Source organism: Melozone crissalis, unplaced genomic scaffold, assembly GCF_028551555.1.
Source record: "Melozone crissalis strain CALT ecotype California unplaced genomic scaffold, PUWL_Pcris_2 ptg000019l_1, whole genome shotgun sequence".
NCBI lineage: Eukaryota > Metazoa > Chordata > Aves > Passeriformes > Passerellidae > Melozone > Melozone crissalis.
This window is the reverse complement of record NW_026535797.1, coordinates 18,538,009-18,555,437: the sequence shown is the minus strand read 5'-3', so window position 1 is coordinate 18,555,437 and position 17,429 is coordinate 18,538,009. Positions and strand designations below refer to the sequence as shown.

The following is a 17,429-nucleotide window of genomic DNA, read 5'->3' as shown; positions in this document are numbered from 1 at the left end:
AGCTGGATGAGATCCCACAGGGCACAGTTTGGAAATCACTGGACTAAGGCAGCACAAAAGAAATAAAAGCCGGCTGTCATTTCTTGGTTAGAGTTCTGTGAATGCTGGAAGGAGAAAGAGGATACTGCTGGGTAGTCTGATACGATAACTCCTTTCTTTCTGCCTTTAAAAGGAACATGATTAGGATTAAAATTTGGGAAATTACTCTAGGTGGGATGATAAGAAAATGGTGCTATAAATTGTGGAATGTCCATGTCAGCTCTGGAACCAGATGAGAGAAGGGTGGCAGTTTCATCATGTTTCCTGTTATGTTCTGGAAGAGCACTTCTGAAATTGCTTGCCCCTCCCTAAAATCCTTCTAACTTTCTCATTTAAACCACAAACCATGGACTTTGCATAACTAATTTGCATTTGTGCTTTTGTGATTTTCAGACCTTTCAATGCAGTGTAATTTTCTACACAATTACTGACTGTAGTTCTGTGAGGTCTAAACTCATTGAGATGAGCATAACTATGACACAGCAGTTTGTGAAGACAGAAAAAATTGCTTTTAACACACTGGCCTTTGTTAAGCCTGGCAGTTTCAATTAATTAGCCAGTACTATGAAATAGCAAATAATATTTTGTCAAGTAATAAAATTCTCAAGGTTGCACAATAGTTTTCCACTGAAATCGATCACTTTAGTGAATTAACAGTATTATTGATTTAAAATGGACTCACCAGCAATTGCATCTTCATAGTTTGTTTTTCCAACTGGATTCCAATTTCTAGACATATTTATGACACATCTGTATGCCCCATATTACTCTGGGAAGAATTTATTTGCTATTTGTACCCTTATGGTATAGCTTTTTGTCTTTGAATGGATGGCTAAAGTTTCTAAATATTTGGCTTAACAATTAACATTGTTTGTACATGACAGCACAACTGATTGTTTTTAGGAAAACAAAGCAGTTTATTTGGATCATTGAGATATTAAAGAGGTTGAAAAGACATTAGAAGATGTACATTAGTGTTGTTTACTCATTCATTGACTACTCCATTTTTTTACACATTAAGAGTATTTAATATTCTTCATACATATATCACTTTACATGAAATTCTGTATGGGATTTAATTAATTAAAGTTCTTTCCACAACACAGAGAAGTTTAACAACAAGCTAGTTCATAAAAATCAGAACATGAAAATGTCTCAAAAGAGTTCAGGTTAGCAATCACACTGAATGTAGTTGATAAGACAAATAATGAAAAGGATGGAAAATCTATTTAGTTCTTAAAATTTTCTTCCTGTAAAAACTGGAAGTCAAGTGTTGAACACAATTTATAAAAAAAATTGGCAGGAACTTAAAAATGAGCAGGTGAACACCAATGTGTAACTACTGTAGACTCCAACTGAATTTTGGGGGACCATTTCCCTAATTTAGTTATCTTACAGCCGGCATTTTTTAGAGATGAGAAAATCTGAGATCTAGATTAAAGTTACACATATTTCTAAATAATTACAAAGATATTTGTTTAACTAAGAATTGTAGGAAAGACAAGGAATGTTGTGCATTAAGCTCATGTTAATATCTCTGTGAGTTATTCTGGAATCCACTATCACTTCATATGCAGCTTGATAGCAGGGTGCAAAGGATATTTTTCAGCTTCCTTTTTTTTTTTTCTGTCTTTGTAGCAGGACAGAACAAAATAATTTTATCCTTAAGTAAAAAAGGTATGATTCTTTTCCTTGAGTCAGTTGACCTGGGCACTGGGTAGAAGAGTCAAGGTGCTGCCTTTGTCCTGCTCATCCTCCCCTCTGACAGGCACTGAGAGGAGCAGGCATGTTCCTTTCAAATACCAGGAGTCTTGGACACCCTGACAGACTGGGAATGGTATGTTTGGTACATCTAAATGGTGAAATGGAGAAGAGACTTAATTTGGCTCTTGCAGTTTGAAAAACAGACTGTTCCAACTACTGCTAATTTTTAAAGATGTATAAATAGGAATGCACACCATTTCCAAAGAAGAAGAGCCTTTTCTGTCTTTAAAGTTGTTCACATGCTTTCAATACTGACAACTGGGATTTTCTATGATACGAAAGATCTGTGATTGGTAACTGCACTACAAAAAACTTACACACTGAACATTTATGTTTGACTACAGGAGAGGAATCCAGAAACCCCAGTGAATTATTCAAGTATTTCAATCACACACAGAAAGAACTGGGTTGCACAGAGTGGGGAAAAATGCCAGCATGTTGGAAGGAGTCACTTGAGCTATGTACAGGGACCCAATCACTGACCATAGAGACTGAAACGAAGCTCCCACTTCTTTCTAGGCTTTACATTTGGGTAGCTAGCTTTCTTTTCATAAGAACTAGGTCTGTGTTCCTCCACTGGGCTATCTAGAGCTGTGTAGATGAGCACTGAGCATCTCCTTGGCTTTGATGAGTGCTGTTTCAGCTGGTGTTTCTATGTGAGGAAGGACTCCTCTCCCTTCCCAAGAGGGGCTGTCTGCAGAGATGACTGATCTGGACGTGGGGATGACAATGTAGAAGTTGGTTTCGTCTACCTGATATGTCTGTGGGGAATGGCAGCCACCACTGGTCTGCTCCCCAATGATGAGAGCTCTGCTCAGTCTCTTCATTATGTGCACAAACTCTTCAGCAGCCCCAGCTGTCACAGCACTGGTAAGGATCACCAGCCCCTTCTGAGAGCCATACCTCTCCCCTGTAAGGTAGGAAAAAACCCATCAGAAATTGATCCGTTTTCAGAGAGTTATTTGTATAGTAGAGCAAAGAGAAGCCAAGATAGAGGATTTGCTCCCTACCTGCTATTAACCCAAGCAATTTGGAAATTTACTTTGTGCCTATGATAGTATTAAAGTACTTTCAACACTAGCCCAGACTACATGCTGTAAAAAAGGTTGTCACCCTCTGTGGTGCTCTTGTGCCATCAGCTTCTGGCTATGAGCTCCATGAGGAGAGAAGCCAGCTCATGATTACTACTGTTATCGCTTCTGTGGCTTTGACTTTTACAGGAGCTCCAGATCTCATCAGAATAGCAGAATAGACACGTGAGAAAAATGACTTTTTTCACCATTGCAGCAGGAGTAGTCAAAACTCATCCAGAAGCATCTTCAGTTTCACCCTCATCCCTGCTCTAGGAACATGACTGTCATAGAGCTTGGCCTGCAACTGTGCAGGCATTATTTTATGAAAGTACAATTACACTGGTTTCCCACAGTTTTTTTATAGTTTGTAAATGGATGCTATACATGACCTTTGTCCCAAACCCTTCAACAAATACCCCTTTATTATTAGGGTCTGAGCCAATTATCTCTTTTTTTACATAAAACAGCTGACTGGAAGAGGAAGGGCTTTGAAACTTATTTTCAATATATCTGAACATGCTAGATACTTTTTGATAGTTTAGTTTTTTTGAAAAGGTGACCAGTGGGTAACAACTAGGACTTGATAGCTTGAAAAGTAAACTGCTCTAAAAGTGTCAATTTATGAGTAAGTAATAGTATGACATATAATTCTCATGGTAAATTCTAAGAGAGAGGCCCAACAACATGGTAATTAATTTTCACACTATCTTTTGTCTTCTCATTTCACTATAAACATAATAACAATTAAAATACTCTTTTCACAGTAGATCTATATAATACAGGACCAGATCCAGGTCCTTTGAAGTTAATATGAGTCTGCCAGTTCTCTTTGATGCGAACTGGAGTGTGTCCATAGAAATCATATCCCTAAGCACAACCCACCTCTGACTGCCTGGGAAAATAGATGGGCCCTGCAGACTGGGATAGAATTTAACCGTTTGAGTACGATCCAGGCCAACAACTGCACACACCATTAACTTTTTTGCTGCTGTCTTAGCTTAAGAGGGGGAAATAATTAACCCCCATGTTTTAGGCTTCTTAGCACTCTAACTGCAGCCTATGAGCACTGAAGAGCTCTGTTTCTGCATCTTGCAGCATCCTTTCAGCTTCCACAAACTGGGGCAGGGTATGTGTAGGGTGTGTGTGACTCATTGCCAAATGCTTCAAACTCACCCAGATGTACAAAATTTAGTGTTTTTCTTTCTCTTATCTGGACAAACTGGGGTATTATGGTGCTTTCATCTACTGATGTAGAGGATGACGCAGGTAGGTGGTAGGGACAATGAATAAAACTGTATGGGAGTGTTGGAAGAGACCTTACTAGAGGTCTGGGCAACACTGGATTAATTTTTAATTTTAGCAACTTTTAAAAGCAACAAGTTACAGCTGCTGTACACAGTATTTGGCTAAACTTCTGGGGACCAATTTACGGACCTCTGTGCCTAACATAGCCTATTTCAAGGAATGATAAATTGTTTATTTGTAGATGGCATTGAGTGACATGGCTGAAATGGACATTTTTTGTTTCTACATTCTTTACACAGCTTGAGCTGATCATGGCAGGTGCTTCTACCAACTAAGTTACAGGATTTAATGGCTCACTTTAAAATGACAAGGAGAGATATCTGAAATGGAAAGCTACGCTGAAAATAAATTGTCATTTACCTTTGAGCTGAGGCTGGGTCCATATTTCCTTTACTGAGTCACTGGGTCTGTCATAAACTTTGTCCAAGAGAATTGGGTGTCCTTCATCAAAGAAATATGAGCATAGGATTGCTATGGGTGTAGTGGAGCCTCCAATATTGTACCTTTTCAAAAATTAAACATATTTAAGGGAACAAGTAAAAATTTATGTCAGGCAGTAAATCTCCCTTCCAAGTATTGTTCCTTAATATCAGTCTCAAAAAGGCTTATGGCTACATTTTGATATATTTATAGTCATTCTCCCCTACCAGCATTTGCATGTCTATCAGATAAGCAAAATCCTGTCTAAAAGTGTCAGACTGTTATTGCCCACATCTAACTTCCAAAGCAAACACAAAACTTAAAAGTCCATTTTTTTTTCTTGATGTTACCTAGAAAAAAAAAAACCAGAAATTAAGCAAAGACTCTGGATCTGCAGAGAAACATCAGATTCTTGTTATTCTCCTCTGGGTAATCCATTCTGTTCCTGACACGGGCAGCAAGGAGTGAAAACCTAAGCCCTAATACATAAAAGTAGATTCCAATTAAAGCAACATATATTTGTAGAACTGTTGTGTTCTTATTTTTGCTACACAAAATGAGAAAACTTAGTGGTTTTAATGAGGTCGTTTTTTGTGCCTTAAGATTGTGTTAGTTACTTCATTTAGCACACTCATAATTGAAAACTTTGGTTGCAGTTCAATTCCATAGCAGTCTCTGAAGATTAATTTTACTGAAGAGCCTGTCATTGGAGAACTCCTGCTATGAACACACACAATTAACTACCAAAACATTTTTGCCTGTGACTTTTCACTAATACTAGAGCACATACAGCTCTAGAAATGTTTGTACTCTATTTACTGATAGTGTGGATTCAGTGCTTTCCTGTAGGTGATTTTAGGAGTACCCAGCACAGGCATTCCAGCAAAAACCTGCTGAAAAATGACTTTATTCAGTTCAATCTATGGCTATGACTTTTCACCTCCAGGAAAGGATCCAGCAATCCAGGATGCCTTTGTTCTGAAGAGTGAAGTCGTTATTCTTCAGCATTTGGGAGCTGTATGACTGACAGTGTGACTGGCTGGAAGTTAAAGAGCCATCTCCAGCGTGTCCCCAGTGGTGCCGTGATAGTGGCGCTGCTGCTGCCCAGCCAGCAGAGCCAGCACAGCCCAGCAGGGCCAGCCCAGCCCAGCAGGGCCCAGCTCACGCAGGTGCCACCAGTGCTGCAGGTGGTGGCAGGCCGGGCAGTGCTGGAACACTCCCCTTGCAGACAGTGACACTTTAGTCAGTAATAATGACTGAGCAGGTGCCAGAGTTTTAACTTAACTCTAGGATGCTAGTACTCCTTCTTACAGATGTCATGTGTGACCTTAGGGAGACCTTTTAGTTTATCAGTGTCTCCTATCAATGCTGGGAGGGTTAAAAAGATGAAGTTCGTTACTAGCACAGCTGTTCTGTGAAGGGGGACTATCAAGGTGAGAGACATTATGAATTCTGGTTAATCCCATGCAAAATTGAAATTATCCAAATATGAAGTTCATGAGTGACCCAGCTGTTTCAGGGAGGGCAACTTGTAAAATGAGAAACGTTATTCATTACAGTTAATCCCATGCAAAATTTAAATCATCAGTCTTAAAATTATAAGATTGGCTAACAGAAAATTTCAGAAGGATTTTTTAGGGTTTTATATGCCTTCAGAGGCTGAGTCTTTTATGTGCATTCAAAGAACTGAAAATTCATTAAATAGTAAAAGAATAAATCAAAACCAAACAACACATGACAAGAGCTATAATGATGCCATTTGGTACCTGAGATGTGATTTCATATTTGCTGTTTCAGTGCTCTCAGCCCTGAAATTTTTAGTTTGGGAGAAACCTGGGGTGAGAAAGACAAAAGTCCCAATGCTATCTCAAGCCTAGTGGAAGATGGTGGAGCTTTTGCTGAATTCAAATTCAGTCATGGGTGTGTTATGTTGGTTGCTGCCTTGCCTCTTCTGTGCTCACACAGTGAGATCTCTGTTCTCATCACTGTGCTCAGCTTTTCTGCCCTATGCTGAAAATCCCACAAGAATATTAAGAAGATTACCAAATATTAAGAGCCCTGTGATAACCATAGATGCAAGTGGTTCTAACATTAAAACCAAGTTCTTACAAAGTCCCTCTTTGGTTTATATTTGTAATGTTCTGGGCTCACACACATTAGCTCTGGACCACAACAATGGAATTACTTCCCTAAATATTGTTCAGGATATGTACATTTTTATATTAATCTGCTTTGATAGCTGGTGACAAATGGATGACATCTTATGGCTCATAAGATCTGGAGCCCTGTTGACACACCGGAGTGTCCAGCAGAATTCTAAGCAGAGAGAAGGTGCACGATGCTGCAGCTTGGTGCAGCAGGGCCCAGGAAGGCTACAGGACCTCTGAGTTCCTCTGTGCACAGGGTCCATTCTGGACAGACCTGATTGTCCAGAATTATTTAGCACTGCAGATATGGCAAATTAAATTAAATTAAATTAAAGGCCACAGCCTTAAATGGGGTCTGTCTTTTTGACTGTTGAATCACTTGAAGTACACTACATGAAGTAAAAGACTTATTTTTATATATATGTGGCACATGGAGAGTTAGATTAGAGAAATAAAACACATGTAAGGTCCAGATTTTCATTCTGCAAACTATTCCCTAAATTTGCCTACATAGTTCTAAACATCTCAAGTGATAATACAATTTATCTTGAGATATGCTTCCAGATTGTTATTATTTTCCTTGGCTGTTTTCCTTTTCTCATTCAATCCTAGCAATGTTAGCCTGTAAACAGGACAGCAAGCCATGTAAAGCTAATTCACTGTTACAAGTAAAATGCTGCTTTGAAAGAGCTTTGGTTATTTGCCATTCAAAGGTTTACCTCATGTCTATGATTAATGCATCTGTGTGAACAATCTTCTTCCAAACATGCTCTATCATTAGGTCAGACACCTGGGTTAGAAGTTCACTGTCTCCAAACATATCAAATCTCAGATAGCCGATGTTGTTTTCAAATACATTTGTGTGGAATGAAAATTTAATCAAATCTTCAAATACTTCTGGTGGAGGGATCTGAAAGAGTACAGAAAAACAAAACAAATCATTTGCTGGCACTAGCTTGACACAAAATTATGTGGGTTGTGTTTAATCCAGGTGGGATATGTGTGAGGAATGTGACCAAGTTTGAAAAACATAATAAATTTTACAATATTTTTGCACACTAAACATAGGTTAGCATTGCCTGATGAATTTTTACACAGGATAAGGTTTATCAATAACACACCCAGAATCTGAATCAGCCTCCTATATCCCAGAGTTCAGTTTATTTTTCAAAAATACAAGAACTTCCTTGAAGCAAAGAGGCTACAAGAGCAATCCCAGCCTGCAGCACAGATCCCAGGCCTGCCACCCAAGCCCACATGTTGCCTTTAGAGTTGTTTCTAAACTCAGCACCTGGGACTTCCATAATCTCTTGGTTGGCCTCATGGCACAAACAGCTGCTGGCTGCAGGTGCGAGTGGCCCAGCCCCTCTTAGTGACCCAGTCCCTGTGAGAGAGAGGAGCCTGATGTGTGGAGCATGTGCTAGGATGCTCATGAAGCAGATATGTTGAATCTCTTGTGTGGTGGCCATGTGCCTGGAGCCTCACGTGTTAGGTTGTGATTTATTTAATTTTGCTTAGCTTATGTTATTAAAGAGCAGACATCTTTTAGTAACAACGTGTAGCCAAATAATAAAGTTCTCCTAGTAACCCCTGTATGCATAGAGACACAGCCAGCTCCTATTGCTAAACTTTTATTTGTATGCAGTATCTGAAAATGGAATAGTCTCCCTCAGCTTGAGATAAGAATTTAGAATACATATGACTTATATGACCGTCAGCCATTTGGTCTTTTGTCCTCGGGGTTGCTGTGAAAATGGTGTTATACCTTCTTTTTAATCAGTTGCCCTCTGCCATAGCTCATCCCCAGACAATCCATGCTTTTACACTCAAAAGCCTGAGCCATGTGCCAGAGGTGCTCTCCCAGTCTACAGCATGCCACAGAACTGGGCAGGCACCAGGGCACTCGTCAACTGCAGAGAAGTCAAGTGACTCCTGACCTCTGTTTAGGGTCTGGCCTGGAGCTGTGCTCCTGCCTAAAGCAGGTCTGCCACAGCAGAAAGAGTTTTTTCCAAGGTGTGTGAATGTGTTTGACACAGATTGAGGTTACTTAGGGGAAGATTACCTTCCATAAGACACTTCATCATTCAGTCTCTGATGTATACCAAAATTATCAAAATTTCAATCATTAATTTAAAAGCTCTGTTGGCCAGTAGCTGCTGACCTGATGATAAAAGCAAACTCTTTTCTGTACTCTTCTTTATCACTATACCTTGTGAAAATAACCATTGTATCTGGACTGTAAACACATCAGTCCAGCACTGCTGGGTTTGTCATTTCCAATCCACTTCTCAGTGACAGCAGTAATACCTAATTTGCCTACTGTACTTTGATTAAGTAATCACAGTTTTGAAAAATACATCCAGCAAGCATTGATTGTTCTGACAGCACTTATGTCTAGTTCAGAGACACTGGTCCTCCCCAAGGAGGAAAATAAAAGCATCACTCATTAGTAACATCTACAAATAAAACTGATCTGTTTATCTCAGCCACTTGCTAATGATATTTAACTGAACACACAAATGTCTTATCTCTGTCTCCAGTGATAACTGCTAAATGCATACCCATAAACTTGTTAAGAGTAATAACTATCTGATAAATTTTTTCTCTACTTGTTCTTTTACTATGATGCATCACATTTTTTTTTCCATGAGAACTTCAGTTTTGATACATTCATTATAAATTTCATGGTGGGAAGGTTGCTCACCCCAGGTCTCATGGGGTGAAATAAATGTGCAAGGATCTAAATGAAAGCTCTTCATGGCTGCAAGAAAAGGTATGAAATGTATCTATTTTAAAAGTTTTAAGACTGGAAATCAGATGAAAAGCTCTCAGAACGTAATTTTGGGGTACCAGGGAAAGTGTCTGAATCTTTCAGCAAAAGAGATGAGGAGCCAGTGACTGATATTAGAGAGTTGCTGCCCTACAAAACTGCAGGTTCATGACACTGCCACATGGGCCACATGACAGTAAGGAGGTAAATGATACCTAAGGAGGTAAATCAAGCTTCAGGATAGAGCCACACACTCTCCTTTGGAAGGCAGGGCTCTGTTTGCTGGCCAAGGACAAGCTGGGACAGGATGCAGCTGAAAGTAAGATCTGCTGCTCAGTCAGACAGTGTTTACATACAAATGACTTGTTGTTAAATATAAATGCTCAGGTGCACACTATAAGCAATGTGGCTACACTAAAGGACCTCCAAGCTAACTCCACTTTAAACTAAGGAAAAATGTTTTTTCATTAACTATCTAAGGGTCTGCAGTCCTATTCTGCAGACCCCTTTCACAGGTGAGTGGTGTAAGTAAAACACATGATGTCACACGAAATAGGACCTTAGGATTCTGCCTTAGGACTTGTGCATGGAGCTTGATCCCTGATTCTGACACAAACGCCAGACATTGGCAAACCACTTTTCTAAATGTGCCTCTCTTCCCTCTTTTCTCTCTTTTCATATATCTCTTGTTTTTTCTATTTAGATGGAACCTGTTTTTCCATAGCTATTTTTGTGCTGACTGTTGTAAGATAACTCTGACTTCCATTATGGATGCTAGTGCTGTCGACTGCTGGCTGTGAAAATATTATCAGCAAACACCCTTGCGATACCATTGCAAACCCTGAGATCAGTTTAAGAACCATGAGATCAGGAGGGCTGAGTGGCAGGGCTGCACTTTTCTCAGAACATTTGGGTTCCTTGTGTACCCTCACAGGCTGGAATGAAATTGTTCACCAGGCCCCCAGCTCAAGGACTGAGCAGGCTCAGCTCTGGCCCTGACAGCTCATTCTCACTTGCTCTTAACAACACACATTTACTGGGCGATTTCCAAGCAATCCACCCTAGTACGTCACCAGCCTTACTATTAGAAAGATGTTTTTAAGATCTAGTGTAAACAGTCTAAGTTGTAACTTTGTACTGTTTAAGTGCATTGCTTCTTGGCCTATTTACTATGGACATGGGAAGAGATTATTCTTTTCATATTTGAAACAGTCTCTTACGTATCTGTTTTCATGTGTCCTCTCAGTTTTCTTCTCTCTGGGATAAACAACTCAAATATTTTAAACTTTTTGAAGGCTACTTTTATTCATTACTCTCTTTACTCCTGTCCCTCTTTTCTGCTGTCTCCATACTTGAGCCACATCTTTCCAGAAAACCATTGCCCAAAACCTTACATATTATACTCTAGATGAATTTTCTTTAGAGCTAAATGTAGCAGAAGATTTCATGTCTTCCTGATTATATTCTTCCTTATCCATTCCAATTTGATGATGATGAGTATTTACTCCAACAGCTTGACCCTATTGACTTGTGCTCAGGTTATAAACTCTGAAGCATCCATTTACATTTTTACAGGACTCCCCCTAAACAAGCTACTTTTTTCCCAGAACTGTGCAGTGAACAACTATCACCCCAGAAACAAGCAAGCAAAGATTGCAAAAGGTGAAGAGCCAATGAGAGTTAAATATGAGACATTTTTCTCTTGCATAACTTGCATGGACTTTACTGTGGTTATGTTGATATAAATCAACATGATATGGGCCTACAACAATTCTTTTTTCACTTGTTAGCAGTAGATGTAGGAATTTGATTATTTATTTTGACACTTGGAGGCTGTCCATTTCGATTTCACTCATTAATGAAGGGATACAAATAAACTGTACTTCTGTCTGGTGAAACATCTCTAACTATTGCCTCCTTCAGCAAGTGCAATACCCTCCTATATATAAATATTAATCATCTGGAAACAGAAGGACTTGAAATGAAAGAAAAATCTCTCTTTACAAAAGATTAGTTTTTGCCTATTATTCTGATATTAGTTTTTGCCTGATATTCTGATAATTTTCAGCTGCTCATCTAAACTGTCATTACAAAAATTCCCTTAGGTGTAAAGACCGCCCTAACAGTATTTGGTCAATAAGAATGGCTCAAAATAATTACTCAGGGTGACTCCTCATCATTTAAAATGGACATAAACCTTATGCCAAAATCAGGCAGCAGTTCATCCACAGGTAAACAGTCACAAACACAAATGTTTCAGTTTGTAGAGGAAGGTTTGACTATAGAGGGAGAGACAGAAGAATAAGAAGCAAGGATTATTAAACTGCAGGTCAGCAAGTTTACAGAGCTCTGCCTTATAAGCAAAATGTTATTTTCTGGATCACAAAAAATATAGACAAAATTTGTCTCAAGGAAGTCTGACTTTGCAAAGTGGCATTTATGCAGCTGACAGCTCTGACTAGCAGTGACCTTGTTGCTGCTTAGAGGAGACATATTCACTGCTCTGTACTATGCTTCAGCAGCTACTCTAGTGCAGCAGATGCACAGGTCTGCATGCATTTCACTTGTCTGTCTCCCATGTCCCATCCCATCCTTCCTGTAGTTATTCATCATCACTGTGTTAATTGTGTTGGATCTGCTTCACCATCAAGGTCATTAACAGTAAAATTCCACTGTCAAGGGAGAGGGTGGCTTGGACAATAGGTAGCACAAGAGAAAAACTAGCTCTTAGGTTTTTAAGAAATAATGTGATATAGATCAAGAGAGCCACTATGCCCGTGTATCGGGCTGCTGAATTTCATTTTTTTTTTTTTTTTAATTTACAAATGCAGCTAGGGCTATCATATATGCTTCACGGTACTCTAAAGGTATTTGCTCTCCTGGGTATTCTGAAATGTTCCACAGAAAGCATTCCTCTTATGGCTGCAAAAACAAAAGAGGAGATGAAGGTACTCTTGCTGCCCAGGGCTCTGTGGAATGAGTGCATTTTCTTTTACCTTCATCTCAAGGAAAATCCTTTAATGACTTCAGTGTCTTCATTAACATCTTAATGCTCTCTTGTCTGACTCCCCATTTCCTCCAGCAGTATGAGGGAATGCTTCTGCCTCTGGAAACCATTTTAGTCTCATAAGAGATGTGATCCTCTACTCTTTATACATTATTTCACCTTGGAGAAATCTCACATTTGTCCTAATTTTCATCCACACTGATGTGATTTCCTTCTTATAGATGTGTCCCTGACCTCTCCTAGTCATTTCGCTTGACAAAGAACTATGGTAAAACAGAGGCATTGAATAACATAATGGCATTTCTTCACTAGCTCTATCAGGATCAGAATTTTATGTCATGTGACAAATAAGATACTTGTCCCCTATGTAGTGTTCTTGATGTTTAAGGTCTGAATAAAGTAAGATCTGAACAAGTAAAAACCACCAAGAGTATTCATTAACAACCTTCAATGAACACAGTGGCTAATTTACAAGATTTTTCCATGCTGTAGAATGGGGAGAAATTATGATGTGTTGCTACTGGTATGTTGATAATGATTGAGCATGGAACTCTGCTTTGACTCTAGTCAAAAGCATTGAAATATCTTTAGAGTGAAGTTTTCTTCACACAACCAAATTAAGAAGGAGAGTGCTGGAATAGAAAACTCCTTTAATTAATTATTTCCATTTAATCTTAGAGGCAAGAATGGGGACAGCATCTCTTGGTTAACAAACTTGAAAAAAAAATCCATCCCTGGCAATGCCTAGATTTTGTCCTTTACCTTAGTATTTGTGATAATACCACAAAGGTCATGGCCACTTTAAATCATGCATGCCAAAAATTTCAGAGTGTGGAAGTCCACGGATTTCCTCCCCCAGGAAACATTTAATAGTTACCTGACACTTGGTCTACTCTGGTTCATTGCAAAGGCAAATGTATTCTCTTCAAAAGTAATTTTATGAGTCCCTGGAGAAAATACGTCTCTGATAGCCCTGCTAGTGCAGTAGCCAGAAAGCAGCTAACTCCATCCAAGAAAGGGATCAGGTTATCCTAACCCTCTATTTAATTTGAAGATGGAATTTTAACAAGTGCTCCTGGGAGCTCCCTCCAGCACAACAATGAACAAGAAAGATTGCCAAGGCAGACCAGTGTATAAACACTCGGGCTCAGAACAAAGCACAGACTGTTATGCAAACCACACAGCAAGGGCAAAAGTAGATTATTAAAAATCAATTTCTCCCTGGGGTCACCTAACTTCCACCCAGATACTTCTTCCAAAATATTTCTAGGTCACTGGGAAACTGTCGGATGCTGAGCATGCGATACAATTAGAACTATTTTCCACTGCCACTATCAAAGGAGTTGCTGATTATTCTGGTGTAATAGATGTCAGCTGCTACAATTTTATATAGAGAGGTCCAGCAAAGAGCACATGGCTCCATGTTTAGTGAGTTGTACGCATTTACTCCAGTCCAACTAAACTTCCCTCAAATTACAACCTGAGTTTGAAACCAGAGGGTTTCTGAATTAATTACAGCTGAAAAAGCTGCATCATTGAAAGAGGAGGGATCACAAAAACAATGAGATATCTTACCTCTAACTCTGAAACCCTACATTTTTGCTCGTAGGATATGGCAATTGAAATTCACAGCCTGAAGGTTGTTTCCAAAATCTATGCATCCAGAACTACCATCTAATTCCCCAAGCTAGTCCCCTAAGTGTCAGAGGCAGCTCAGCCCACAAAACCTACTCAGGCATTGGCTTCTCCTCTGGGTACAGGTAAATCTGGATGGTTTGGGCTACAAAAAAGATAAGGTATCTGACTTAACGCTCCCATTCCAGCTGCCATCTCTATAGCTGAGCATGAGAGAGCTGTACCTGTTTTGGCATGAACCCTGGGATGCTGTCCTTTGCCTGTTCAGGGATGTAGAGTAATTTCAGGTGTTCATCATCAGAAAGAGCTTGTATGATGGCAGTCACCTTCCCAGCAAGTTCTTCCTCTGTATTGATCCTTTTATTGTCTTTGTTGATGTTCTTTGTGAGGTTGGATGCTATAACAGACCCAATGTCCACAAAGGCATAATTATCTGCCACAAGCTTGCCCACAGTTTGCAGTACCTGTGGCACCTGGGCACGCAGGTTGGCAATGTGCTGAGCTACAGCCATGGCTTCGCTAGCCTGAATGGTGATGTGTGGCTCCACCCCAGACACACTCCATACTTTTCCAGTGATCGGGCTGAGCACCACTTGGCTGGGGATGGAGGCATACAGGGAGCTGTTCCCAACACGATAAATGCCCACCGAGAGGGATCCGCCGACTGTGGGCTCACCGACAACGGTGGCCCGCTGTAGATCCTTCATAGAGCGAGTGAAAGCTTCAGCTGCTGAGCCACTCATGTGGCTTGTTAGGATGTAGATGTCCTTGAGGGAGCCATATCTCTTGCCAGCGAGCTGGGGGAGAGTCCACACCTCTGTGCTGCGGGAGGTACTACGATCGAAGACAGTGTAGAGGTGTTTCCGAGGCTCGGGGTCAAAGAAGTAGGAACAAAGTATTGGGATGGCAGTGGAGTAGCCACCTGTGTTGTACCTCATGTCGATGATCATGGCATCCGTGTCCACCAGCTTGTTCCATACCATCTGCAACAGCTGTGGCCCAATGGCCTTCACTGTCTCTGCCTCAGCCATCATATCAAAGCGAAGGTAACCCAGGTTCCCTGGCAATACCTCAATTTTGAAGAGGGCCTCAATGATGTAGCTCAGCTCTTCAGGGCTGGGAATCACATTGGGAATCTGCTCTTCTGGTGTTGGTTCCACATGGCTGTGGAAGACATGAAGCCGGTGGTCTCCAGAGGCCTCCTGCAAGTCACTGGTGAGCTGGGAAGCCAAAGTCTCAGGGTCTATAGCTGATCTATAACCTCCTTGGGCCCGTTTGGTGCTGAGCATGGCGCTGGCCTTAGCAGCCACCTCAGGGATGGCATAGTGAGCCTCCAGGAGCTGCCCGGTGCCTTCCAGAAGCACTCCCATGTTCTTGTGGAAAGCCAGCACTTCTTCAGCCTTCTCCAGTGCGTCCTCAGCCAGCACTATGGCATCAGGAACAACTCCTCCACCCATCCAGCTTTCCCCGTGGTTGTCAATGAAGGTGATAACAGGAACTGTGATAGTCAGGCCATGGGTTATTCCCGGCCCGGGCTGCAGCAGAGGGAAGGTCCGGGTGTGCGAGAGGCTTCCTGCTGTGATCTCCCCGACCAGCGTGGCACGGCCCAGGGACTGCATGAGGTAAGCAAACTCCTCAGCAGCTGTAGCAGTGTGGTGGCTGGTGAGCAGGTAGATGCCACGCTTGGCCCCATAGGACCGGCCCAGCAGTTCTGCCTGGCTGTTGTGCTCCTGGGTACGGTTGGTGCGTCTGTCATACGTTGTGAAGAGATGGACAGGACCAGCAGCAGGGTCCTGAAAATAGGACAGTAGCACAGGCACAGCAGAGGAGGAAGGGCCTCCAATGTTGTAACGTAGGTCCATGATCAAGTTCTCTGTGTTTTGAAGGGGTTCCCACACTTTGTGTACAATGTAAGGCCCCAGCTTTACAAGCACAGAGGCATCTGCAAATTCATCAAAGCGCATGTAGCCAATATTGCCTGGCAACACTGACACCTTGAAGACGGTATCCACCAAGGCGTGCAGCAGCTGCTCGTTGTCAGGTAAGTCAGCGGCCATTCCAACTGGCTTCTCAGCTGGGGAATCAGCAGCTTCACCTGGCATCATGACTCGGACCGTCAGGCGGGGGTCGTCAGATAAGGCCTGCAACTCAGTGTTGAGTTTGGTGGCCAAGTCCTCGGATGACTGCACAGAAGAGAAGTCAGAGGCAGCCAGGCGCCGCAGCAGAGCAGGCACTCTCTCCACTAAGCTGTAATTGTCCTTTAATATGTTTTTGAGGTGACTAATGGTGCCAGGCACTGCTCTGCGCACTGCCAGGATATCCAAGGATTTCTGCAAGGCGTGCTCGGCCTCAGTAGCCACACATGGCATCACCCCACTCACCTCCCAGCTCTGTCCACCCCCACTCAAGGGGCTCACAGATCGTGACACAGGAACCATCATATAGAAATTGGAAGGACCAATACGCAGCTTCTGGATGTCCAGTGAGCCCCCGGCTGTCTTCTCTCCAACAGTGATAGCTCTGTTCATGTGCTTGAGGATGTAAGCCACGTCTTCAGCCACTCCTGTGGTGTGATGGCTGATCAGAACAATGACGTCCTTGTCTTTGCTGTACCTCTCTCCCAACACCTTTGGCAGTGTCCATATCTCAGTGGTGGTGTTGGAGGGACGATTGTATACAGTCTCAACATGCAGTCTCTTGTCTTGTTCATGTAAGTATGAGATGATGAAGGGGAGGCCAGAAATCTGTCCCCCAGTGCTGTGACGAAGATCTATCACCAGGGCAGATGTGTCTATCAGTGTCTTCCAGACCTTGTCCACCAGAAAAGCTCCAACTTTCTGCACAACTTCCTCTCCTATGATATAATCAATCCTCAGGTAGCCAACATTGCCTTCCAGCTTGTCATACATGATCACATGCTCAATAAGACTCAGGAGTTGCTCACGGGTAGGGGAACCCTCAGCTTCTTGTTTGGGAACTGCATGTGGCAATGGCTCGTAGGAAATCACCAGTCTCGGGTCATTCAGAGCACCCTGCACTCCAGCTGTCAGGATGCTGGCCAGCAGCTTTGGATCTGAGATGTCCAGGATCTCTCCGCTCTTGATTGCTTGTTCAATGGCTTCTTGCATTCCCACTAGGTTTTCAGGATAGCAGTAATTGTCCAGAAGGACTTTAGCCATGTCCAGCACTAGAGTTGGCTGAAAGATTTCCTCAGCAGGTATGCTGCATATGATCAATGCTGAAAACAGCAAGAAATGTGTCCTGGTCAT

General features: G+C 41.7%; 1 protein-coding gene across 1 annotated transcript; it reads right to left on the bottom strand.

The window, feature by feature from the left end:
* Positions 1-2,384: 2,384 nt before the first annotated feature.
* RBP3 (retinol binding protein 3) lies at positions 2,385-17,429 on the bottom strand. Its single transcript, XM_054277371.1, has 4 exons — positions 14,385-17,429; positions 7,468-7,658; positions 4,542-4,684; positions 2,385-2,713 (listed from the first exon to the last, which is right to left on the bottom strand). The coding sequence occupies exons 1-4, from the start codon at positions 17,427-17,429 to the stop codon at positions 2,385-2,387; spliced, it is 3,708 nt and encodes a 1,235-aa protein (XP_054133346.1).

Excerpts from the sequence above, each read along its gene's own strand:
- RBP3 (XM_054277371.1), bottom strand. The coding sequence starts at position 17,429 with ATGACCAGGACACATTTCTTGCTGTTTTCAGCATTGATCATATGCAGC. Across the intron at positions 7,659-14,384 it reads CAGGGTTCATGCCAAAACAG|ATCCCTCCACCAGAAGTATT; the intron begins GTACAGCTCTCT and ends GTACTCTTTCAG. Across the intron at positions 2,714-4,541 it reads GACCCAGCCTCAGCTCAAAG|GGGAGAGGTATGGCTCTCAG; the intron begins GTAAATGACAAT and ends CCTACCTTACAG.